Source organism: Lytechinus pictus, chromosome 8 (assembly GCF_037042905.1).
Source record: "Lytechinus pictus isolate F3 Inbred chromosome 8, Lp3.0, whole genome shotgun sequence".
In the NCBI taxonomy this organism is placed as follows: Eukaryota; Metazoa; Echinodermata; class Echinoidea; order Temnopleuroida; family Toxopneustidae; genus Lytechinus; species Lytechinus pictus.
Window position 1 is genome coordinate 34943984 of NC_087252.1, and position 27413 is coordinate 34971396.

Genomic DNA, 27413 nt, shown 5'->3' on the forward strand with positions numbered 1-27413 from the left:
CCGTAGAAGGTGGCACAATTTACCCCATGCACAGATGGGGCAAGTTGAGCCATTTGACATTGTTTTTTTCAAAGGTCACAATGCCTTTCAGTGTGGGGGTAGAAAGTTATATATATATAGGTGAAAAATATTTCCCAAGAGTCAAATCTAAAGGCTGGCCACTTATTTCTACCATACTATTTGTCATATCAATTCTAAAAAGCAAAATGCAAGAAGTGTTACGACCCTGGGGGGGGGCACTTCCTTTTACGAGTGGATACCATGCGCGACCACGGGGTCTTGAAAAGCACCCTAAACACGTATTTTCCATATTCTGAAAATGCACCCCTTTACAAGTATTGGCGTGTGAAACCCTACCCTTAACAAGTATTGGAAACAAATACTATTGGCAAGTATTCCCAGAACTGAGCCCCTAAACAAGTACAGCGATGTATTTTCCATATTCTGAAAATGCACCCCTTAACAAGTATTGGAAACAAAACGATACTCTTAGCAAGTATTCCCTGAAATGAACCCCTAAACAAGTACAGAGATATTTCATTGTTATGACACGCGTCCGTCGGTCGTCGGTTTTACCTTTAGACACCATTATTTTGGTTTAGTACGGCCCCGCCTTCCACACCTCGCGCAAATCGGACTCTAAACACGTGGGGCAAAAAGGACATCCTTTATAAAACATTTTGATTTTGTTTCATCATCCCCGCATATTTGACCCTAAACACGTATATTTTTCCGGGCGAAATAGATACCCTTTTTTCAATATTTTTGTGTTTTTGACACCCTTATCACGTTACGTACGTAACGTGCCCTATCTTGAAATAGACATCCTTTTTACGTGTTTTTTTGGTTGCGCATGGTATCCACTCGTCAATGTAAGTGGCCCCCCCCCCCCGGGGTCACAACCCCGTCACAACTTGCGCCTTCCCCTATACTGTTCACGCGCACGACCACGATCTAATGAATATTCATTGGAGAACCGTCACTGAGAGTGACGTACGAGTTGCACATTTTTTTCCGCGCCACCACCACCGCTGAAATTCACCTCATACCGGTAATTATCCTCTTTTGACAACATGTCGTCCAACGGCGGAGGCAAGATGAAGTCCATTGAGGAAGAAATGAGCAGGTTTGTTATGATATCTTTGACAAATTGGTGATTAAAATCCTCCAGGCATACCGGTATATGATATGAAGTTCCATTTTGATTTGTAGAGGTAGAGTTTTTTCGTGAATTTACTTTTTTTTTTTTTTAAAGATAAATCTTAAATGCCAGTTGTGTAAAAATGGTAACGACTAACGATTTCAAAATGAGTTTGTACAGAATTCAATGAAATGACCACCAAAGTGTCTGTTTGTATGAATAAAAAATATGTGCCAAAGGCAAAGGATTCTGGAAGAAATTGTGTAATTGCTGAGATATCACTCAGCAAATAAGTACGGGATTCGGGTCAAGCTTCGGGCCGACATTCAAATCAAAGCAATTAATAATTCACTGTCCCACGTGCGCTTATCTGTGTTGCCTGTTGGTGATCTTCAGTGTGAACATTTTTCAGCGTAGGTTTCAATTCAAGATTTCACAAAGTTTAGTTTGTGTAACTGTACCACTACCAGATCTAGATCCTCGATGATATGACAATTAAGCCTGCTTTTACAGACTTTCTCGTGAAATCAGTGTTTACTGCAACTAGTCTAGGCCTACTTTCATTTATTTTAGGCCTATCTTTTTATTTAACGTTAGAATAGATTCCAAATAAATGTCAGTGACTTGTATTGTATGTAGTTAGGCCCACTCATTCAATGAACTTGTTCTCTGTGACATCTCCATTATTCGCTATTAATATGCATAGATGGTGGCCGTGGCTCGATGCACCAATGCCAGCTTGTCCAATTCAGTACAGTAGCACGATCATGGTTACCTCGAGCGAAGTTCGTGCAGGCTCCACTCCACTTCACTACCGCTACACTACGCTTCACCTACCCGAACTTCGAGAGTCGAGACCATGAACTCGATCGGATATTCCGAGTGACAAAAGGTGGGATTTTATGGGAAGAAAATACCGAATTCATGCAACATCACGATCTTTAAAAACAAGTGCAACTAATATTCTTACTTTACACAAAGATTCACTTCTTTTCCTAACCCAGAGAGCTCCGGCCCGCGTAGCGGGCCGGAGCCCAGACGCTCAGTGTGCAATCGGGCATTCAGACGAGAGTTCCGTGAAGTTTGGTCTAAATCATTTTGATAATAAATAATTAAAACAGAAATTAAGCACTTACCACGATTGTATGGATGATAGTCTAACGAGTGGCAGTTTCCTGACATCGAGGCACAGACTGGAACCTCAAAAAACGATAAGTTCTGTCGCGGTGGCTCTCCTTCTTTCAGAATTCATAGCAAAATGGCCGTTCGAGAGGGTGTAGGGCGCATGCGCGAATTTGACAAAGTCTATATGCGCTAGTGCTATACTAGCCTCGGTCTCGATCGGCCATTTTGTGTTGAATTCTGAAAGAGGAGAGCTACCGCGACAGAACTTATCGTTTTTTGAGGTTCCAGTCTGTGCCTCGATGTCAGGAAACTGCCACTCGTTAGACTATCATCCATACAATCGTGGTAAGTGCTTAATTTCTGTTTTAATTATTTATTATCAAAATGATTTAGACCAAACTTCACGGAACTCTCGTCTGAATGCCCGATTGCACACTGAGCGTCTGGGCTCCGGCCCGCTACGCGGGCCGGAGCTCTCTGGGTTATTCTTTTCCATGCTTCTATCAGTCTCAAAATTGATGATTTAGAGCCAACATGAAGTTCCTCACACGTATAAATATTAATGCACTGCCGACTTCAAAACATCGCATGCGGGAGGTACCGGGTCTGGTCCGAGCTCGGACCCTCGCGCACATGCGATGTTCTGAAATCGGCAGCGAATTATTACGTGTGAGGAACTTCATGTTGGCTCTAAATCATCAATTTTGAGACTGATAGAAGCATGGAAAAGAAGTGAAACTGTGTGTAAAGTAAGAATATTAGTTGTACTTGTTTTTAAAGATCGTGATGTTGCATGAATTTTGTATTTTCTCCCCATAAAATCCCACCTTTTGTCACTCGGAATATCCGATCGAGTTCATGGTCTCGAAGTTCGGGTAGGTGGAGCGTAGTGTAGCGGTAGTGAAGTGGAGTGGAGCCTGCACGAACTTCGCTCGAGGTAGAGGTGGGCATTGCGCATGGCTGTCCTGACGACTAACGCTATCAGTATCAACTGATCAATACCAGATTTTAAGTTTTGACAGAAAATATGAGTGTTTTCTGTTGACATGTTGGAAAAGTTTGATTGTGACGATGATACTATTAAAAGGGTACTCCTTGTAGAAAATAATTATACAAGCCTACATCTATCTAAAAGTAAAATTTAAAATGCGGAAAATTTAATTTTAACGTTTAGTCAATATTCTGTGAAAACACATGTATAAATGCACGTTGTTATGATTAGATGGGCTGATGACGCATCTTGTCCCCTTCTCATTTCTTATATTATCACATAAAATCATTATTTCATTTTCTCATTAATATATTTTTTTATGTCTCCCTTGCACTAATATAAGTTAACTCAATCAAAGTTCCAAATCCATTATCTGATTTAGCAAACTGTATTTTCTGAATAAAATAAGGAAACCAACTACAAAAAGACAATACCTGCAAGGAATGAAATATTTACCCCTCTGGAAAAAATATTCTTGGCAAATACTAGCAATGATACAATAAAATCCAATTTGCTATTCATAGGAGAATAATAATACATGTATGTAAAGTGCACAATATTTTGTCCACTACAGAACTAACCTACCCCAAGTTTCTTTTTGCTGCTCTCTAGGTTTGAGGAGGAGATTATGAGTTTAACACAGGACCCAACACCTATTGGGGGAGCAGTGAAAAGTCAAGAACATAAAGCATCAAGTTTTCAATTCCAGCCGAGGCAGACCCAAGGAAGGGAAAGGATTCCTAGAGCACCTGGCTTTCAGCCAAGACAGATGGGCAGGCCTGGTAAGTTTGAAGATAATTTCTCTTTTCTGCTGATATCATCAACAGAATGAGATGGCAACTTCTGCATTACAAATTTATATTGTATAGCAGATCCTTCTTGTTGCTAGCGTGAGTGAAAACGTACTGTTTTGAGAGTCATGCAATTCACACAATAGCCGAATATGGGCACCGTGAAAGATTTACATTCACCCAAATATTGTGATAAATGCTATTACATGCAGGGAATTATTTTGCTTCTCAAATTTACCTTGATACATTTCTGGTTGTAAGAGAAAAGCTTTGAAGTGTATTTAAAGGCAATGTGGATTATGTAAATAAATCACAATTTGTTATGATATAAATGGCTGTGAAATATATCAGTCAAGTAATCAATTAACTATATAATCAGTAATTTAAAATCAACCGAACTACAATAAAACATCAGTGATTCCATAATGTTAACTTAAAGCAAACAAATATCAAATCTGTTTAAGTAATTGAATTCAATTAATAGTCAGTTTATATTGTGTTTATTAGGAGAAATTAACCACAAATGCATAATAATGTAACAGCCGTAATATTGTAGAAAATACTCGAATCATACAACTATTCTTTTTATAATTATTGCTTGAAATGAAATTCAAATGTTTAACCCTATTATGAATTTCTATTTTGATTCAACAATAAATGCAGAAAATCAAGTAGTGAAAAGGAGTGTTTGTTTTATGTACTAGTCTTGTCAGGCAATATTTTCACTGTTTTTCTACAGCATTTACACTAATCAGAGCCTCATTGGGATATTTTCATCACCCTTTATAAAAATGAAAAAAATAAAAGCAATGAAATATACTGATTCATTATTGGTAGCCAAAACACATTAGATTGTGTTAGATTGTGTAATACATACATTTGATCTTATAGCAAGTTATGACAAGAATGTTTTTCATTTGTTATAGGTGGAAATATGTCAAGACCAAACAGACCATCAAGGGAACACCATGGATTTGTCCCTCACCAGGTTAGGGCAAACCAGAGACCACAAGGCCCCCCTCGTTTCCCCCACTTACCACCCCCTCCACCCCCTCCCCCTATGGACACTGGAGGCCCAATGGGACCAATGCCCAACATGGTTCCACCTAACATGATGGGTCCCCTCCCTCCCCCACCGATGCCCCCCTTCGCAATGATGCCCCCAGCTCCACCTAATTTACAGAAACCAGTCACTCTATCTGCCAAGCCTACAACCTATGCATCTAAACCAGTTCTGAATAAGAAATCCAAGAAGAAAGTGAAGAAAGAAAAGTCAACAGAGTCAAAGGATGAACCGACAGCTATAAAAAAAGAAGGTTTGTTCTTTTCTAGTAAGATAATGTTTGAAAGTTGCTGAGTGATTCCAAGTCCGGTGTTAACCTTTGGAAAGAATCCAAAGGCAAGCGGCTCGCTATGTCTTAGCTGATTACAGTAGAACCAGCAGCGTAACCAGCATGCTCACCAAGTTGAAGTGGCCTAGTCTGTCTTCTCGACGCACTGTAAGCAGACTCGGCATGGTGTATAGGATTGTAAATGACCTTGCTGCAATACCCCAAGACAAATTCTTCTCCTTAAGCACCACTGTCACTAGGAAAAATCACAACAAGTGTTTTCAGACATATCGTCCAAGAGGCAATATTGACAAATTTGCCTTTGCCCAACGATCTGTACCTGAATGGAATAAACTTCCTTTCCAAATAGTTAATGCAGTCTCGCTTGACAGCTTTCAAAAGCTTCTGCAAAATCACCTTGAAAATATTCCTCACTCCTCCTCATAACGTGCGTCCAAGTTTCAGTTCATCTTCGTGATAGGCTGCAGAGCCCTTTGAAGATTACAGCAGATGATGATGATGAACCTTCCTGTGTTGAAGCTAGTGTTAGTTCCATATTATCACAGCACCATACGTAACATGTAGCTGGTACAAATCTCACTAGGTATCAAACCAGACCGATGTCATTAGCTTCATGCTTGTGTTCATATCAGTGAATGGAGGAATTGGAATTATTTAGAAATATATATAAATCTGAGTTGTCGTTTATAGGCTCTAAAGCTGTACTAGAAAACGCTTCAAATTGGTAATGTTAATGTTATGCCATTAAGTCATGCAGGAATTAGAGTTTTATTTAACTTCACAATGTCTATGTCTACCCAGATCCCTGCCGTGTGTAAATCAATCAGGTATCAGTTGCAAAATTTAGGTTTCATTCATAAGTATTTAACCTGCTCTGCTCTACAGAAAAGATAGTACGTGCTCTGATATCATCTCAACTTGATTTTGGCAATACACTTTTATGTCAACTTCCTTAATCCCAACATTCACACTTACAAAAATTAAAGAATTCTGCAGCCCGTATTGTTACCCTTACCAGACGCTCTACTCACATAACTCCAGTTCTGTCCTCACTGCATTGGTTACCCATCGGGTACCGTATTGTATTTAAGTTATTATTGTTAGTTTTACACTGTATCCATGGATATTCCCCAGAGTACATTGTAAATTTGTTGATGCCATACAATCCTCCTTGACGTTTAAGATCTTCTGATTCCAAATTGCTTGCCGTTCCAAAATCCAAGAAATCATGGGAGGATCGGTCGTTTGCACATGCTGGACCTTCCTTGTGGAATTAATTGCCATATTACATTTGTAAAATTTCAAGTATCGATTGTTTCAAAATTGCTCTAAAAAGTCATTTGTTGAAAATTGCCTCCAAGTAGTTTCCTTTTATTATCATGATTGTTTTTTCTTTAATCCATTGTTTCCTCCCTCTCTGTATATTTTTCCCCCTTTTGTTAGGGCCTTGAGCACATAATAAGGATTTGGCATTTTAGAAATACTCTTTAGGTGTTGAGCTATCTATAATGCAATTTGAATCATTTTTGTCTCTCCCACCAGAGGTGAAGGCGAGACTTAGGGATCCAAATGTCGTCCGTCCGTCACAAACATTATGACACATAACTCCGCAACCTTAAGTTACTTTTCACTCAAACTTGGGTTGTAGATGGACTTATGAGACCTGCATGTTAAGTATTAGTTGCAGGTCACATGGTAAGGTAAACGGTAATTTTCAGGTCAACGTTAAAGTTTACATGCAAGACTCTTATGACACACAACTCTGCGACCGAAAGTCACTTTTCACCCAAACTTGGGTTGTTGATGTACTTAGGGGATCTGCATGTTAGTGTGTTCGGAGGTCACATGGTAAGGTCAAAGGTCATTTTCAGGTCAACGTTAAAGTTTACGTGCACGACTCTCTTGCGACACATAGCTCCGCAACCGTAAGTTACTTTTCACTCAACCTTGGGTTGTAGATGTACGGAGGAGACCTGCATGTCACGGCGCAATCAGAGGTCACATGATAAGGTCAAAGGTCATTTTGAGGTCAATGTTATGACACATAACTCTGCAACCGTATGTCACTTTTAAACCAAACTTGGGTTGTAGGTATACTTATGAGGGCGGCATGTTATTGTGTTTGGAGGTCACATGGTAAGGTCAAAGTTTACTTTGAGGTCAACATTAACTCTTATGGCAATTGTTATTCCATCCCAGTCATTTCACAATGAAGTTTTGATACAATTCTGTTGCGTGCCCTCGCAAATCACAATATTTCTGGTTATTTTCATAAGTGGGCGAGACACAAAATCGCTTATGCCTTGTTTGTAAGCTCTCACTAGAGGAGAAAATAAAAAATTTGCTTTCAACAACAACACCAGCACTAACTCCAAACTTGGAATCACCTGTTCAGGGCATGTCCAAGCTATTGCCTCCCCTGAATTTAAAATTAAATCTTTGCCTAAATCTAACATATTGTATGTCATTTTAAAGCTTATACTCTAAAGTTTTTGCCCTATTATTTTTTCTTTTGAAAACGTAAAGTTCATGAATGCCAAGATCACAATTCCAAGATATCATTAATAATTAGCATGACGTACCGGACATCACATTTTTTGATCTGCAGATAATGCAAATTATATATTTGCAAATATTTTTGTGGAGACTTGAAGTGCTAAGTTAATGCAAACATTTGAGAAAAAAAAGTGATTTTGAAAATTAATCAAGGTACATTGTAATTATCTGCTGTCCAACAGGCAGTGTCCCATACGTCACAAGTGAGCATATGTTTTCTTTAGATTCTAATTAAAGAAAAGTTGAACAGTTTTCTTCACACTTTGGAGAGTTCTGATTTATATTACTATACATCCAAAAATAGTGAATTTACTAAATTAATTTCATATCTAATTATATCAGCTAATTAAGCTTTGTGACGTATGGGACAAATGTGTGACGTACGGGACACACCATACTTTATACATAGGATTTCTATGTAATTCTAATTAGGGTTATTTTTCAATTAGAAGCAAAGATAAAGTAAAATGAGATAAATGATATATCAGAGGTTGAATATTGGTAAAAGGCTGATAATAAATTTATGATTTGTAATAAATTAAAGGGTGCATATATTAGCATACGTTATTAATTAAATCTTTCATAATTATAAGGTCATAAAGTGTTATGTTTTGTTTCATCATATAATATAATGGAATGACATATCAATCATAATAATCCATGTAAAACTTAACTTTGGTTTACATCATCGTTTTACACATGGACAAATGTCCTGTTTGTCACATGTTCTGTAGGTCACAGCAGTGAGCACAGATTTTTATATTTTTAACAACAATGAGTTCTATCATTTCATTCATGGCTAATGAAACTTGATAAGATACAAGATGAAAACATGATAATGATAGATTTCCAGCTTATTCCAATTCACAGAGTTTTATGACAAACCTTAAAAAAAAATCAGCTTTTGTCTGGTCCCGTACGTCACAGCGCATATTAATTGAAATATTACCTCGTTAATGGAATTGTAGATTACTAATTTTTTTACTGAATAAAGAGGGCACAACCTTCCAAATCCATAAAAGATTCTCTGTTGTGCATTTATTTTTTATGTTATACAACTTTAAAGTCTCTAAATGTCCCATATGTCGCAAGTCAAATAGCTTGGACCTGCCCTTATATACTGTAGACTTCTTTAGCTGCACATACATGTTGATTAAGTTTATAATTTATTTGGCAGTAAAGTTTTAGTACAGCAACTAATATGTAGTAATAATAGTAACTGTGACCTTACTTATGGTTTGCTTATGACATACCTCTCTGCTTACACAATGATTACTCAATCAGTCATTCCCGCACACACTCTCTGGGGGGGTATTCCCGCCAATGAGGTACATAAAATACTGGATAATGGCTTTCATTCCAACGGGTACCCACCTTGGTGGAAAGTGTGGAGTAATGACTTGCCAAAGGATGCTAGGCCGCAGACCTTCTGATTACGAGGCAAGCGTCAAAGCCACATCAAATAACCATTGAATCTTGCATAATTTTAATAAGAGGATTCTGAAGTTTTCCATTAATTTTGAATATCTTTTTATTTTTATGCAGCGAAGAAGAATGAAGAGCCTGCAGTTCCGTCAATTGCGCCACCAGACCCTTCTGTTCCTCAGGAGCACAATGTACGGTCCCCGATGCCCCTACCCCCTCCACCTGCCATACCACAAGCCTTCAATCCTGTCCCTACCCCTACAGATCTCACCCAGGGTGGGGCGTATGAGCTCGGCACAGCTTCAGAGCCATTGAAGAAGAAGGATAAAAAGAAGAAGCATATCAGAGTAGCTGCGGGTACTACATGGGAAGACGATAGCTTAGCCGAGTGGGACCCCAGTGAGTATGAAGAGTTTTAGCCTTCTCAGTTGTTGTTAGCTCTCTAGTATTACTCCTTAAAGGAGTTTTCACAAAACAGTTATATGCACATCCAGGCTGGTATGCAAATGAGGAGGCTATGACGTCATCCACTCACTATTTCTTTTGTATTTTATTACATGAAATATGAAATATTCTAATTTTCTCCTCATTGCCAAGTGATACAACGATTAATTCCTCCCTGGTCATGTGGAATTAGCATTTTTTTATACTATATGGCTCAGTCAGGTTGGTCCTTATTGTCAAGTCTATAAAAAATGAAATATTGTATAATTGAAACAATAAAAATCAAAAGAAATAGTGAGTGATGGACATCATCGACTAGTTGTGCATATCTCTGTTTTGTGAAAAAAAGCAAAACTTTAAAATATCATAACTTTCTTATTTTACATCCGATTTTGATGAAATTTTCAGCACTATGCTAGTTTGATTTTTCTCTATTTATTCAAGTCAGCATTTTCCTGGGGTGGACTAGACCTTTAACCAAGGTTAAGATTTTGAAATGTCATAACTTATTTCCTAAATAAACTGGGCTATTTCGACACCCAAGAAGGCGGGGGGGGGGGGGGACACGTTACCCATGGCATAATCTACAAAGCTATAAGATCAAATTATGCGAACAATCTCATTGCTATTTATTTATGTATATTTATGCATGAAATCAAAAGTTTGCTCTAATTAACTAAAAAATTCCCACTAATTTTTGGTTCACAGACTCTTCATAGAAATCTGATCAAATATACTTAAAAATGTCAACATTACATTTATTTTATTGATTTGTAAATTTCTTATGTATTTCTTTCTTTTTTTACTTTTTTGTATTCTATTATTTTTTCAATGGAAATTGTCAGGAACTATATTTTGTCCATAAACAAGATGAAATTAAATGATTTTAATCAGTAAAAGGAAAAATGATTAATATGAATTTTTGCTAAAATCATTATTTGCATTGGTTTGTACACAAATTCATGTTTTTGAGCAATTTTGCGTTCACATGCACTTACAAAATGTTGCGTAATTGTGAAATCGTGAACCGGGGGTCACAGTTTTGGACTCAAAAGTTGCGCGAGACTTGAAAGTAAATAGTCAGTGAGCAACTCGGTCAAAATAATTTGTGTAGCAGATTTATCACGAAAAATGTTTAGGGGGCTGAATATATGATATATGATTTCTTCCAATCTTAAGTTACAGTATGCAAACAGATGAAAAGAAATTAAGCTTATCAGTTATTAAATGAAACATTAAACATTTATGCTTATGAATACATGTCAATGTAGGTACCTGTTTAGGCATTTTGATATTGGACAATATATAATAACTCATAAACTGCTGGGAACTGCAATATCCTGCTTTCTAGTCAGCTGTACTCCCCCAGAGTGAAAACACCCTTGAGATCCTTGAAGCATCAGCATTGGATACATTCTTTATAATGATGATGCTAGAGATGGATGATCAATTGGACAGATAATATTGTATCTAGCTACCCAGCAGGTATCATTTTCACTGCCTCCCCATTGAAAAAAAGACAGTATCTACATTTTGCACAAGTTGAGATATTAAGCATTTTGTGTTTTTCCAAAGCTGCTCAAAACTATCTTATTTCCTAATATTCTTTTATTATCGAATTGTTGAGCATATGCCTATTTAAGGCTCCCAAAACAAATATTTTATTTCTTTTTTTTTAGATATTGAAGAAATGTACCGTAGATAGGCCTACTCTCAGTACATGTATCTACAGATGGACCAGAATTCCATTCAGTTTTATTATCACTTGCTTCATTACCATGAAATAATGTGTCATTGTGTATTTCAAGGGGAAAATATTACCTTAAATACACAGAGGGCACCCTGATAAAAATGAGTTTAATTAACAATAACATGTTCTTCATCTGTGGGTACTGCATTTTCCATAGGAAACTGAGTATTTGCTTAAAATCTACATTTACACCAATATCTCAAAACACAAAGACAAAATTTGTATGGGGGGTTTGGGCCTGAAATAGGCATTCTACAATTTGATGATAAAGGAATACTTGAGAAATAAAATAGTATGGAGCGAATTAAAAAAAAAAGTTAATACTTTAATATCTTATCTTGTGCAAAATGTAGATACTGCATTTTGCCGATTACTTAAAAGTTGCTTTTCAGAAAGCAATAAGGAAAACTAGATGTGTCTTGTGAAAAAAAGTGGCTTACTGACTACTTTTCTGAAAAAAAAGTCAGACATTGCGTTTTTCCATAGGGGTGCAGTGTAAAGATGGATAAATATACTGTACCTGTAGGGACAGTGATTTTCCGTTTCAAAAAATTGCCTTTTCCGTTTCAGAAAATCTCAAATTCCGTTTCAGCATGTCAGAAAACGGAAATTCTGTTTCCCCATAGACTTTGTACACACGGAAAAGTGACAATTCCGTTTACACATTGAATACCGTACACTCGCACTGGTCAAAATTTGTATCTGCTACTGTACCAACAACACAATAGAATCCGTTCTAATCGGATCTATGTGGGTGCAAAAAATATTTTTCCAACCCCATTCAGCATGCATACATCCTCACCTTTCACATTATTAGCATTATTTCACGGTGAAATGATATTTCATCGATAATTTTGGGGTTTTTTGGACATCGTTATCATCAGTCAACGGCTTTTGCAAATCCGCCATCTTGGATTTTAAGACCACGATATCGTGCTGTTACATCTTCAAACGTAGAGGGCAGCAACACACGACCGTGCAGTGAACGATATGTGTGTGTGCATGTGAAGCCCAACCCGGCGCCGGCAGGGTATGGGTACGGTGCGGGGTACAATCAAGTGTGCTGATGTCGAGTGCAGTCACGATGTGTGAATTGTCATGAAAGTAGCGAAGTGAGATCGTGTTTTCTGGGGTTTTGTGGCCATTTAATATTCTCATTTTGTTGTGATTTTGGAGTAATTTCTGTTGCTATTCTGTGTATTTTGAGGGAAAATACGTTTTCCGTGATTTTCCGTTTGAAATGACACTTTCCGTTTCAAAACACCCTTTCCGTGAATTCCGTCCGTTTTCCGCGATCGTGGAAAATCACTGTCCCTATACCTGCTGGATAGTTAGAAACAATATAATCTCTCCAGTCGATCATCCATCTCTAACATCATCATCATCAAGAATGTATGATGCTTGAAGGATCTGAAAGATGTATCCACTTTGGGGGAGTACAGCTTACTAGAAAGCAGAATATTGCAGTTACCAGCAGTTTTCTAATAATGAGTTGTTATATATTGCCCAACATCAAAATGCCTAAACCTATTCATGAGCATAAATAAATGTTTAATGCAAACTGATGAGCTAAATTTCTTTTCATGTGTTTGCATACTGTAACTTAAGATTGGAAGAAATCATGTATCATGGGACTGGTAAACACTTTACTAACATGAATATCAGTATGTGGGACTAGAGTGAAATTTCAGATCAGATAATTTGTATCTTTGGAAGAGTTTTAAAAGGTGAAGAAATGAAATATTGGTTTTAACATATTTTGTCAATATCATACCAATAATTAACATACACGAAAATCAAGTCAAAAAATTATTTGTCCGGGGGTCAAACTCAAGGTCAAAGTAAAGTAAATTGCTCCAATACATTATTTGATGCATGTTATGGATTCCTCTCTTAATTTCCTTTTGAATGGTACCAGTTTTGTGAAAATTGGTCAACACGTTACGACGCAATGGCCATTGAAAGTTGAAGGTCACGCCCATTTTTGTCAAAGCAAGGAGAAAAGGGCGGGCCGTAGCACAAGAACCAACGGACCAATTGGACTAATTTTTTTGTTTTGTGCTTGGGCCATGGGGAATTTTATGTGTACCAAATTACAGCGAATTCTGAGAGGGTCGGGTGCAAAATTGCACATTCATTGGGTGAATTGGCATGGAATGACCCTAACCACCGTTGAAATGTCCATAACTTTTATATCTTATGGATCTACTTCATGAAACTTGGAACTTTGAAGTTTTTTGCCCTCTAGTTTTTTTCTTCTGAAAACGTATGAATGTCAAGGTCACGATTCTGAGAAATCATTCATTAGCATGACGTATAGGACATTATGATTTTTTATCTGCATACATGTATTGAAATTAGATATTTGCAAATATTTCTGTGGGGACTTGTAGTGCGAAGTTTATGCAAATATATGAGAAAACATTTGATTTTGAAATTAAATAATTATGTTGATTATCTGGTGTTAACAGGCAGTGTTGTGTACAGGATGAAAATATATACACCCTGTAATTACTTAATTTGTTATGACTTTTTTGTTTAATCTTGTAAATCGATGAAATAGATTTGAATTTACTGATTGAGGGCGTATTGCTATTATGTCTTGTCATGGGGAGTGTGTGTCGTTTGCCATAATTGCTGTTTTATTTCATAAATTTAATGACATTGAACTGTAGATGTGGCGTGTGATATGTCAAACAAAACAAAACTCAAGCATCAGGCGAGTGTGATCGGTTCAATCTGCAATTTTAATTTACAGAGTAAACAATAATATACTGACAGTAAACGGGACTTAAGCATTAACATGTCGTATAGAAATAATATTTGTTTTGTTTGAAAATCGGATACAAATATGTTTATGCTTGAGTCCGTTCACTTTCAGTATATACTTATTATTGTTTACTCTGTATTACAATTGCAGATTGAACCGATCGCACTCATCTGTAAACCAACTGTACATATGATGCTTGGGTTTTGTTTGACGTATCACACGCCACAGGCAGTGCCCCATACATGTATATTACTACTCATCCAAATATGGAAGTGAATTTACTTGATTAATTTAATGTTTAATCATATCGGCTAATTAAGTTTTGTGACGTACAGGACACATCACACTCTATACATATATGTATGATTTCTTGGCTGCATCCCTCCAAATTTCCCTTAACATAACCATCTCATTCCAGCCTTGTCTTTATATTTGTTTTTTTAAATCTAGAAATAAAGTTCACTCATAATGATATCATGGTTCTGAACATCTAAGTTACATTAATCTCTAATATCCTGAAACAAAGTCTATGCATGTATGTGCATTGAATTTTTCCCCTGCGGATCCTATTGAATTGCTAGACCATGCTCACTTGCCATTTGGTATGATTTTTAATCCACATTTTATGTCTGTTTACAGTTTTGTCAGTTTTCTATGTGAATCTTTTTCTTTATACAATTACAAGCATTTTGTAAATCAGCAGTTAGCTGCAAGGAATGTTTTTAATGTATCAATAATGACCATTATCTTTTATTTATACATGTAATTTTGATTTGTTGTGTAATTTATCATTGTCTATCTAACTTTTTTCTTCAGATGATTTTAGGTTATTTGCAGGTGATCTTGGCAATGAGGTAACTGAGGACACACTTACTAAAGTATTTGGATCATACCCTAGCTACATAAGATGCAAGGTATGATATCATATATGTTTGTTAGTCTGTTTGGGAATGTCTGTTTCTTTCATACCCTAGCTTCTTAAGATGTAAGGTATGCTATCATATATGTTTGTTAGTCTGTTTGGGAATGTCTGTTTCTTTCATACCCTAGCTTCTTAAGATGTAAGGTATGCTATCATATATGTTTGTTAGTCTGTTTGGGAATGCCTGTCTGTTTCTTTCATACCCTAGCTTCTTAAGATGCAAGGTATGCTATCATATATGTTTGTTAGTCTGTTTGGGAATGTCTGTCTGTTTCTTTCATACCCTAGCTTCTTAAGATGTAAGGTATGCTATCATATATGTTTGTTAGTCTGTTTGGGAAAGCCTATCTGTTTCTTTCATACCCTAGCTTCATAAGATGTAAGGTATGCTATCATATATGTTTGTTAGTCTGTTTGGGAATGTCTGTTTCTTTCATACCCTTCCTTCTTAAGATGTAAGGTATGCTATCATATATGTTTGTTAGTCTGTTTGGGAATGTCTGTCTGTTTCTTTCATACCCTAGCTTCATAAGATGCAAGGTATGCTATCATGTATGTTTGTTAGTCTGTTTGGGAATGTCTGTTTCTTTCATACCCTAGCTTCTTAAGATGCAAGGTATGCTATCATATATGTTTGTTAGTCTGTTTGGGAATGTCTGTTAGTTTCTTTCATACCCTAACTTCTTAAGATGCAAGGTATGCTATCATATATGTTTGTTAGTCTGTTTGGGAATGTCTGTTTGTTTCTTTCATACCCGAGCTTCTTAAGATGCAAGGTATGCTATCATATATGTTTGTTAGTCTGTTTGGGAATGTCTGTTTCTTTCATACCCGAGCTTCTTAAGATGCAAGGTATGCTATCATATATGTTTGTTAGTCTGTTTGGGAATGTCTGTTTCTTTCATACCCTTCCTTCTTAAGATGTAAGGTATGCTATCATATATGTTTGTTAGTCTGTTTGGGAATGTCTGTCTGTTTCTTTCATACCCTAGCTTCATAAGATGCAAGGTATGCTATCATGTATGTTTGTTAGTCTGTTTGGGAATGTCTGTTTCTTTCATACCCTAGCTTCTTAAGATGCAAGGTATGCTATCATATATGTTTGTTAGTCTGTTTGGGAATGTCTGTTAGTTTCTTTCATACCCTAACTTCTTAAGATGCAAGGTATGCTATCATATATGTTTGTTAGTCTGTTTGGGAATGTCTGTTTCTTTCATACCCGAGCTTCTTAAGATGCAAGGTATGCTATTATATATGTTTGTTAGTCTGTTTGGGAATGTCTGTTTCTTTCATACCCTTCCTTCTTAAGATGTAAGGTATGCTATCATATATGTTTGTTAGTCTGTTTGGGAATGTCTGTCTGTTTCTTTCATACCCTAGCTTCATAAGATGCAAGGTATGCTATCATGTATGTTTGTTAGTCTGTTTGGGAATGTCTGTTTCTTTCATACCCTAGCTTCTTAAGATGCAAGGTATGCTATCATATATGTTTGTTAGTCTGTTTGGGAATGTCTGTTAGTTTCTTTCATACCCTAACTTCTTAAGATGCAAGGTATGCTATCATATATGTTTGTTAGTCTGTTTGGGAATGTCTGTTTGTTTCTTTCATACCCTAGCTTCTTAAGATGCAAGGTATGCTATCATATATGTTTGTTAGTCTGTTTGGGAATGTCTGTTTCTTTCATACCCGAGCTTCTTAAGATGCAAGGTATGCTATCATATATGTTTGTTAGTCTGTTTGGGAATGTCTGTTTCTTTCATACCCTTCCTTCTTAAGATGTAAGGTATGCTATCATATATGTTTGTTAGTCTGTTTGGGAATGTCTGTCTGTTTCTTTCATACCCTAGCTTCATAAGATGCAAGGTATGCTATCATGTATGTTTGTTAGTCTGTTTGGGAATGTCTGTTTCTTTCATACCCTAGCTTCTTAAGATGCAAGGTATGCTATCATATATGTTTGTTAGTCTGTTTGGGAATGTCTGTTAGTTTCTTTCATACCCTAACTTCTTAAGATGCAAGGTATGCTATCATATATGTTTGTTAGTCTGTTTGGGAATGTCTGTTTGTTTCTTTCATACCCTAGCTTCTCAAGATGCAAGGTATGCTATCATATATGTTTGTTAGTCTGTTTGGGAATGTCTGTTTCTTTCATACCCGAGCTTCTTAAGATGCAAGGTATGCTATCATATATGTTTGTTAGTCTGTTTGGGAATGTCTGTTTCTTTCATACCCTTCCTTCTTAAGATGTAAGGTATGCTATCATATATGTTTGTTAGTCTGTTTGGGAATGTCTGTCTGTTTCTTTCATACCCTAGCTTCATAAGATGCAAGGTATGCTATCATGTATGTTTGTTAGTCTGTTTGGGAATGTCTGTTTCTTTCATACCCTAGCTTCTTAAGATGCAAGGTATGCTATCATATATGTTTGTTAGTCTGTTTGGGAATGTCTGTTAGTTTCTTTCATACCCTAACTTCTTAAGATGCAAGGTATGCTATCATATATGTTTGTTAGTCTGTTTGGGAATGTCTGTTTGTTTCTTTCATACCCTAGCTTCTCAAGATGCAAGGTATGCTATCATATATGTTTGTTAGTCTGTTTGGGAATGTCTGTTTCTTTCATACCCGAGCTTCTTAAGATGCAAGGTATGCTATCATATATGTTTGTTAGTCTGTTTGGGAATGTCTGTTTCTTTCATACCCTTCCTTCTTAAGATGTAAGGTATGCTATCATATATGTTTGTTAGTCTGTTTGGGAATGTCTGTCTGTTTCTTTCATACCCTAGCTTCATAAGATGCAAGGTATGCTATCATGTATGTTTGTTAGTCTGTTTGGGAATGTCTGTTTCTTTCATACCCTAACTTCTTAAGATGCAAGGTATGCTATCATATATGTTTGTTAGTCTGTTTGGGAATGTCTGTTTATTTCATACCCGAGCTTCTTAAGATGCAAGGTATGCTATCATATATGTTTGTTAGTCTGTTTGGGAATGTCTGTTTCTTTCATACCCTTCCTTCTTAAGATGTAAGGTATGCTATCATATATGTTTGTTAGTCTGTTTGGGAATGTCTGTTTCTTTCATACCCGAGCTTCTTAAGATGCAAGGTATGCTATCATATATGTTTGTTAGTCTGTTTGGGAATGTCTGTTTCTTTCATACCCTTCCTTCTTAAGATGTAAGGTATGCTATCATATATGTTTGTTAGTCTGTTTGGGAATGTCTGTTTCTTTCATACCTGAGCTTCTTAAGATGCAAGGTATGCTATCATATATGTTTGTTAGTCTGTTTGGGAATGTCTGTTTCTTTCATACCCTTCCTTCTTAAGATGTAAGGTATGCTATCATATATGTTTGTTAGTCTGTTTGGGAATGTCTGTCTGTTTCTTTCATACCCTAGCTTCATAAGATGCAAGGTATGCTATCATGTATGTTTGTTAGTCTGTTTGGGAATGTCTGTTTCTTTCATACCCTAGCTTCTCAAGATGCAAGGTATGCTATCATATATGTTTGTTAGTCTGTTTGGGAATGTCTGTCTGTTTCTTTCATACCCTTGCTTATTAACCCTAAATAGACTGAGCTATTTCAATGCCTAAGAGACTGGGGGGAGGGGGGATGATCTCCGCCGTTGATTACGCAATCACAACGAAAATTGGCATGCTTGTTACCCATGGCAAAATATACAAAACTGTAAGATCAAATTCTGCGAAATCATTTATGCTTTTTATCTCAACTGCATAGCAGAATGAGACTATAGGCGCCGCTTTTCCGACGCCAGGGGCAACGGCGGCGTTAACACCAAATCTTAACCAAAGGTTAAGTTTTTGAAATGACAGCATAATGTATATGGACCTAGTTCATGAAACTTGGACATAAGGTTAATCAAGTATAACTGAACATCCTGCCTGAGTTTCAGGTCACACGACCAAGGTCAAAGGTCATTTCCGGTCAATGAACTTAGACCATGTTGGGGGAATCAACATCAAAATCTTAACCTAGGGTTAAGTTTTTGAAATGTCATCATAACTTAGAAATCAAATATTATTGAAAATCCTGCATGAGTTTAAAGTCACATGACCAACATCAAAGGTAATTTAAGGTCAATGAACTTTGGCCAAGTTGGGGGTATCTGTTGAATTACCATCATAACTTTGATAGTTTATTGGTCTAGTTCATAAAACTTGGACATAAGAGCAATCAAGTATCACTGAACATCCTGTGCGAGTTTCAGGTCACATGATCAAGGTCAAAGGTCATTTAAGGTCAATGAACTTTGGCCAAGTTGGGGGTATCTGTTGAATTACCATCATAACTTTGATAGTTTATTGGTCTAGTTCATAAAACTTGGACATAAGAGTGATCAAGTATCACTGAACATCCTGTGTGAGTTTCAGGTCACATGACTAAGGTCAAAGGTCAATGGACTTTGGCCATGTTGAGGGTATTTGTTGAATAACCATCATAACTCTGAAAGTATATGAATCTAGTTCATAAAACTTGGTCTTAAGAATAATCACTGAACATCGCATGCGAGTTTCAGGTCACATGACCAAAGTCAAAGGTCATTTAAGGTCATTGAACTTTGGCCATTTTGGAGGTAATCATTAGATTGCTGTCATAACTTTTAAAGTTTATATAGATATAGTATATAAAATGTGAATATAGGGGTAATCAAGTATCACTGACAAGTATTGGGTCACATGATCAAGGTCAAATGTCATTTATTGTCAATGAATGTAGTATTGTATCATATGAATGGTGTTTTTTGTGAATGATTATTTTATAGTAGTTTTCAAAGTCAGCACTGCTGCTATATTGAGTCGCGTGATGCAGGTGAGACTGCCAGAGGTTCTCCACTTGTTTAATATTTATGCATAAAATCAAAAGTTTGCTTTGAAGTAGTGCCCCTAAAATGCTTATTTGGGGTTCACAGACTCTATAGGAATCTGATCAAATGTACTTTTTAAAAATGTCAACATCACATTTATTTTCTTGTGTTCGAAATTTGTGTATTTCAATTTTTTTTTTTTTAAATTGATTTTTAAATGTAAATTGTTGGGGACTTTATTTTTACCATAAACAAGATGAAATTAATTGATTTTAATCAGTGAAAGGAAAAATAATGATTCATTTATGAATTTTGGCTAAAAACAATATTTGTATTGGATTTGTACACAAATTCACGTTTCTGAGCAATTTTGGGTCTGCATGCACATACAGGGTGTCCCAAAATTGATAGCAGAAGATGTGCAAGACTTAAAAGTAAAAAGTCAGTGAGTGGCGCGGTCAAAAAAATTTGCACGACGTCGTAGTGATGAAATTTGCATGGTTTAGTAAGGGTTAAGGTTTTATCAATAAACTTTAATGGAATTTCTTGATTAGGATAGTGATAATCAACTTCACATTACCCACGGCTGATACACCTTTAACTGACATTGCCCAAAGCGGAGTTACACAAAGCCACCCAACTTGTTGTAAACTGGTAGAATAATGTTAAAAACAGGGGTACAGACGGGCTGCTAATTATTAGTTTCTCGAGTTTTGTCATGTTAACAAACACCAAATATCATGCAAGCTATAATAATAATAATAATAATAATAGGCATTTAGCTCAAGCTGCCTTTCAGCGCTTATGCATTCAAGGAATTAATCCTGGCGGGTACCCATTCACCTCACCTGGGTTGAGTGCAGCACAATGTGAATAAATTTCTTGCCAAGGATATTATGCCATGGCTATACAAACTAAAACCGTGTCTTCCATGTTCTACTCCACAATACAGTATCAATCTAAATACACTCCAGTCAGATCCCTACCTCTTTAGTGCCCTAGTTAAATAAATTATCTTTCCCCTGATTATCCCAGAATGCACTTTTATTGACACTTTTAAACGGAATCTAAAGATACTTCTATGTAATCCTTTCTACTCTTTTTTTTTTGTAAATTACTCCAGTCTGTAATTTATCATCAGTACATACATGTATGTACGCTTGTCTCTCTTCTTTCTTGCATTGTGCCTTGGGCACTCTGCAGATTGGATTTGGCACATTATAAATTGCATCTATTATTATTTATTAAATCATTTTTATATGTTTGTCTTATCTTAGATCATTCGTGACAAGAGGACCAATAAGACAAAAGGCTATGGGTTTGTTAGCTTCAAGGATCCTCGAGACTTTGTACAAGCAATGAAAGACTGGAATGGTAAGACAAATTCAACTTCATGTCACTACTAAATTGAAATTAAAATTTTTTCTCGCCTGCATACAAGTAGCTAAGCGAGACCACAGACGCCGCTTATGCAACAATAGGTAGCGGTGTCATCAACATTGTGGTGAAAATTTGACAAATTTGATCTTGACAACAGAGGATGTACAACTGCTGAATCTTGGCATGGTGTAGAACACCTTATGAGTAATAACCTCTAAAGTCAGGAGTTAATGACATGTTAACACCCTATTTTCAGATGTTTCAAAATAATCTCCAGAAAAATTTTATGTAAATCTGATGAATATCTTCTTAAGGCCTGGTCCCACTGACCAACGGACACAAAATGTATTCATATGGATACAGCGGTTAAGCAAAATTTCAAGGGTGGCTCCATCCGTTATCCTCTGCTCCAGACAGTGGAAAAAATAGGCGAACAATGAAATCACATTGGACGGATGCTCAATGGATATAGAGCATATGAAACACATGTGCAAAGTGTACACAACAGATACATAATGTTTTTCAACAGATGGCAAGATTCTTTTCCGTTTTACATCCTCTCTGCATCCTCAAGTGCAGTGGGACCAGAGCTTAAGAAATTCCTAAAGCTTCCAGTTTGAATTCCAGTCAAATACAGTAAAGGTTTAATGGGAATCTTCAATCGTGTTGTGTCACCGAGTCACTGCAAGCAAATTGAAATATCTCCTACAAAAAATGGCTGGAAATTCAAAAAAAAATTTTTGACAATGTGTATTGTCAATACTATGATTGAAATAAAGAGGTCTGCAAGATAAAGTAGTTAGCCTTAGAAGGTTGAAATTTCGTGTGAATGTCACGCAAGTCACAATGGAATGGCTCAATACTCCATATGCTCCGTAAAAACTGTATTCAAATGAGACAAATGGAACGATTCATATTGATAGAGAGCATCTATGGCCTGTATTCTGAAGTCAGGTTTAACCCTAAAAGGACTGGGCTATTTGAGATGTATTGAGGGCTGGGGGGGGGGGCATCATGCCCCCCCCTTCTGATCTCGGCTGCTGTTAGCGCCGAAACTTGGCACCCACATTTCTTATCACATAAACTACAAGCTAGTTTTAAAAAATATTCTAAAAATAATTATTTTTGATTTATTTAATTATTATGAATAAAATATGCAAATTTATTCATGAAAAACATTGTTTGCATATTTAACACCCAATTTCACTTCAAATTTTCTTCTTTTTTTGCAGATGTCATCTTGTAATCTAATTTAAAGGTTTCCACAAAGAAAAATTGCAAAAGCCAATTTTTTCCTTATGTAATTCTTTGTTATTAGAATATCTTATGTATTTCTATGTTTTTTCATCTTTTGTTTTTCATTGTTTTTTTCAATGGAAATTATTACAGACGATATAACAGCTAAATTAAACCCTAAATAAATTAAGCAGACCACTTCGAACGAAAAAATAATCACCCTTTTATGAATTTCATCTCCCATAGACTTTGTACACAAAGTATAAAAATGAGCCATTTTCGGCATGACATTGTCTCATAAAAAGTCACCTGACGTCACGATGCTATACCCGTATGTCGCGAAATTTGGTTTAAAAAAGTTGTGCGAGACTGCAAATAACAAAGTCATAAAATTTTGCGGCACTATCTATTTGCGTTTAGGAAATACCGCGCGAAGTGTCAAGATGGGGGCCATCATGGTGAGTGAGGAACATCATAGACTGCCTCGTTTGCACGTTACTGAGTTGTGCATATGACTGTTTTGTGAAAATTAAGCAAAACTTTAAAATGTCAGTTTTTGTCAATACAAAATCGGATGTAAAACAAGAATTTTACATCCGATTTTGATGAAATTTTCAGCAATATGCTAGTTTGATTTTTCTCTATGCTCAAATCACCATTTTTCTTGGGTGAACTTGACCTTTAATTCATACCCGACTTACGAATACGGGCCATAGAAAAAAGCATCTTATAATGTCTAACTTTCATCTTAATATACTTCCATTATGATATCATGTTTTCATTGTCCTGGGGCCTGTTGCAGAAAGAGTTGCGATCAAACGCAACTCAAAAAAATCTTGCGCAACTTGATTTTCAGCCAATGAAGCACCCGTATTCAGGATATTGATATTTTGACTTGCGTTTTAAACAACTCTTTCTGCAATAGGCCCCTGTGTTATCTGAAATCATAAATCCATATCTGTCGGCTTTATGATTCAACTTATATCTATTTGTTAACTTGAATGATGATCATACAGTATCAGTCAAGACTTCTAACAAAACACCATTGCGAATAATGGGATTCAATTTGCTTGGCTTTGAAGGAAGTGTGGAGGAGCTGTGGTGTAGTGGTTCTGACTCTCGTCTTGTAAACAGAGGGTCGTGTGTTCGAATCCCACCGCGGTCTAGCGTCCTTTGGCAAGGCATTAATCCACACTTTGCCACTCTCGACCCAGGTGCTAAATGGGTACCCGGTAGGATGTGAAAGTCATTGTAGCTTGTCCAGTACTGTGTGCGCCTCACAGGCGACTGACTGGAATACTCCCCAGGGAGTGGAGGATGTGCACACATTGTGTGCGGGAATGACTGATTGAATCCGACGACCGGGGTAATAATATATCTGTAAAGCGCTTAGACACGTCGTTCCGATGGATTAAGCGCTATATAAAAAAGCGGATTATTATTATTATTATTGAACTTCAATGCAACACACAGTTCTTCTGCTGAGGTGATTTATTGAAGCCAAGTACAATTTTCCTATTAATCAGAATATTGAACACTGAACAATTTTCTCAAAATTGAGCACTATGCCCATAGCATAATTTGTGTATTATAATCAGTCAATTAGATTCTTACAACTTTGATGAAATTTTTCAGCATTATGCTTGTTTGATTTAAGGGAAACCAGTACAAGAAAGAAGATTAGCAAGGTCCTTTATTATTGTTAGATAATCTAGTATAATTCACATCATTGACCAAAGCTTCATATCTGCATTATCTGCTGTGAAAATTGAAGCAAATTATGAATTATGCAAGTTTGATTTGACTTTGCAATAAAATGTTGAACAGTGGTAGTTCCACATGTTCAGGGAGAAATAAAACTTTGTTTCACAGGACAATGGGGAGAAAATTAGAATATTTCATATTATAAAATACAAAAGAAATAGTGACTGAGTGATGTAATCAGTTCCCATATTTGCATACTGACCAGGATGTGCATATGACTGTTTTTTTAAATTAGGTGAAAGTTATAAAATTTCATAACCTTCTTATTTTACATCCGATTTTGATGAAAGTTTCAGTGTTGTGGAATTCAAGTAAACTTTTGTCTTGGTGGACTTGTCCTTTAAATATCCTGTCAAATGAGTTGCATCCCATTTTTTTTCTTTTCTTCAGGAAAATACGTTGGTAATCGCCCTATCAAGCTTCTGAAGAGTACCTGGAAGGATAGAGACGTCAGCTCCGTCAAGAAGAAACAAAAGGAGAAAGATAGGCTTGGGCTTCGGTGATGCATATAAACAAGACAGTAAAATAATTATTTGAGACATTTGAATATAAAGACTTGTCGAGATGAGCTAGCTCTGTTTGTATGATCAGAATCAAATTCTGTCAGTCTGCCACAGATCCTCATGATCCTCAAGGATCCACAGATCCTTACAAACGATGCGATGGATGACCCTTTCATGGGAGCTCACTAAAGAAAATTTGGAGTACATCATTTATCACAAAACGTCAATGACAGACCAAGTCAATCTCTTTCAAGTCCATATTTAGCTAAGTCGAGTTGCGTCGAGATTATCTTGCCAGTGCGACCAGCACTATTATTCGCGCAGTACGCGCACTGATGTGAATGAGAAAGTATCAGCACGGCAAGGCCAGAAGATCAAGGTCTTGGCTCTGGTGTAAGCTTGTGTAGATTTGGTAGGGGCAGCGAAATTAAGCAGCAGAACGGTAACACAAATGTCATCAGTCTATGTATTTTTATTGGTAAGCAAACTGCAAAAATGATGATTACTTTTCACCATAACTTTTCTTCTTGAATTCTCCATACTCAGCTGGTATTGATTTCAAACCCTTCAATTCGATACCCTGTAACAATAATGGTAGGCCTAATTATTATTATAATCATTACCCTCTTATAAATTGGCTGTTACGCTATCCCATGTTCAGTGGCGTAATTGGGGGCTAGATATGGCATATCATGAAAAATTATTTTTTAAGCTGAAAGCGAGCGCAGCGAGAGAGGAAAAATTTTAACATTTTTATTACAAAAATAAAAAATTTTGATAGATTTTTACATAATATTCAGGAAATGAGAATTTTGCCCTTCTCTTTTTTTTTTTCTTGAATATTGTTTGGGGACTCCAGCTCCCCCCCCCATCTGTACGCCATTGCCCATGTTTGATTTAGGGAAAATGGAGAGAAAAAGTAGACCAAGGCCTACTCCACACCCACTTCTTTTATTTAAAGGGAAATGAAACCTTTGGAACAAGTAGGCTTGTGTCGAAACAGAAAATCAACGAATTAGAACAAAGAAAGTTTGAGAAAAATCAGACAAATAATGAGAAAGTTATGAGCATTTGAATATTGCAATCACTAGTGCTATGGAGATCCTCTCATTGGCAATGCGACAAAGATGTGTGATGTCACATGTGAACAGCTTTCCCTTTGATGGACTATGAAATACCCTCAAAATGTCTCTTTTTGCTTTTTCTTATGGTGATACAAACTCTTTATCCATGATGTATTCTTTAAAAATCTGAATTACATGCCCTCCTTTAGAAAGAACACATGATCTTCTGATTGATGTGATAAAAGAGGCAATTTAAGTGAAATATATTCTAAAGTAATGGGGAGAGTTGTGAGTATTGCGAGTCCAAAGTGCAAGTGAATAACTATGTCCTGACTTTCTTTCTTTTATTTTCCCTCTTTATTTTTCATTTTCTTCCTTTTTTCTCACATTATACCAGGTGAGATGTATCATATATTATTGTTTTTATTTTCACAATTTTGTACTTCCTCTATGATGTTTCACTATAAACTTGCTTGAAGGGGAGAAGAGAGTAGACTGCCATTGAAGTATAGTCCGAGGTTCAAATCTCCAACATAACAAAGTTTTTTTAATCATGTCGACTTGAGCAAGGATGTAAAGTAAGCAAGATTTTGATGAATACATATTATAATAAAGGCAGTTGCCCCCTGACAAGGGAATGCCTACTTCGTACTCATTGTCTTTTAAGTGTGATCATAAAAACTGGGTTCTAAAAGAAATTTATCAAACTTCAACAGCGCAATACATGAATTCCACTCAGGCAAAGTGAACAACATTTTGACACAGGCTAGCTTCAATAATCTTTACTAGGCCCATGTCAATAATTAAACGAATAGTTTAATAACAAAGAGGCAGTAGCCCCCCTCAAATCAATTGGTTCCGGAATCCAAAGTCACAAAATGGCAAAAGATGAAGACCAGTGAAAACGAAATGGGATTAAACAAAGTTCAGAGTACAACCATGGGCGTGTTTTTCTCAATAACTAAGAACTTACATGAAGTTACATTTTAAACACACCTATTGCGTTAAAAAAAGCATAATGCATGAATGGACTCAAACATGTCAATAGCAGTCGAGCAAAGAATGACCATTTGATTGGCACTGAAACTAAAACTTTTGTGACTTTGGATTCTGGAACCAAAGGGGTTACAGCCTCCTTATTATTAAACCAATCTCTTTTATTGACACATGCTTAATGAATATTATTGAAGCTCGTCTGTGTCCAAATCTTGTTTATTTTGACTGGTGCCTAATAAGGTTGTTAGTCCATAAGCCACACAAACAGCTTACTTCCGTTGTGATTAGCCTTTGAAATATACTAGTACAACATTTTGCTGTCTAGTATTCCACATCTAAACAAGAGTGGTATCTATATAAGACATATCAGCAATTTAAG

General features: G+C 36.4%; 1 protein-coding gene across 2 annotated transcripts; it reads left to right on the top strand.

Moving 5' to 3' along the window:
* Positions 1-986: 986 nt before the first annotated feature.
* On the top strand, positions 987-26676 carry LOC129266101 (RNA-binding protein 42-like). 2 transcript variants are annotated; one of them, XM_064103977.1, is made up of 7 exons: positions 987-1126; positions 3870-4039; positions 4975-5364; positions 9502-9780; positions 15162-15259; positions 21369-21465; positions 24862-26676. In XM_064103977.1, exons 1-7 carry the CDS (start codon positions 1074-1076, stop codon positions 24972-24974), a joined length of 1200 nt encoding a protein of 399 aa, XP_063960047.1. In that variant the 5' UTR covers positions 987-1073; the 3' UTR covers positions 24975-26676. The 2 variants fall into 2 exon arrangements, with proteins under 2 accessions (XP_063960047.1, XP_063960048.1); XM_064103978.1 differs by having other exon boundaries at positions 1046-1214.
* Positions 26677-27413: the final 737 nt, after the last annotated feature.

Excerpts from the sequence above, each read along its gene's own strand:
- LOC129266101 (XM_064103977.1), top strand. The coding sequence starts at position 1,074 with ATGTCGTCCAACGGCGGAGGCAAGATGAAGTCCATTGAGGAAGAAATG. Across the intron at positions 1,127-3,869 it reads ATTGAGGAAGAAATGAGCAG|GTTTGAGGAGGAGATTATGA; the intron begins GTTTGTTATGAT and ends GCTGCTCTCTAG. Across the intron at positions 4,040-4,974 it reads AAGACAGATGGGCAGGCCTG|GTGGAAATATGTCAAGACCA; the intron begins GTAAGTTTGAAG and ends CATTTGTTATAG.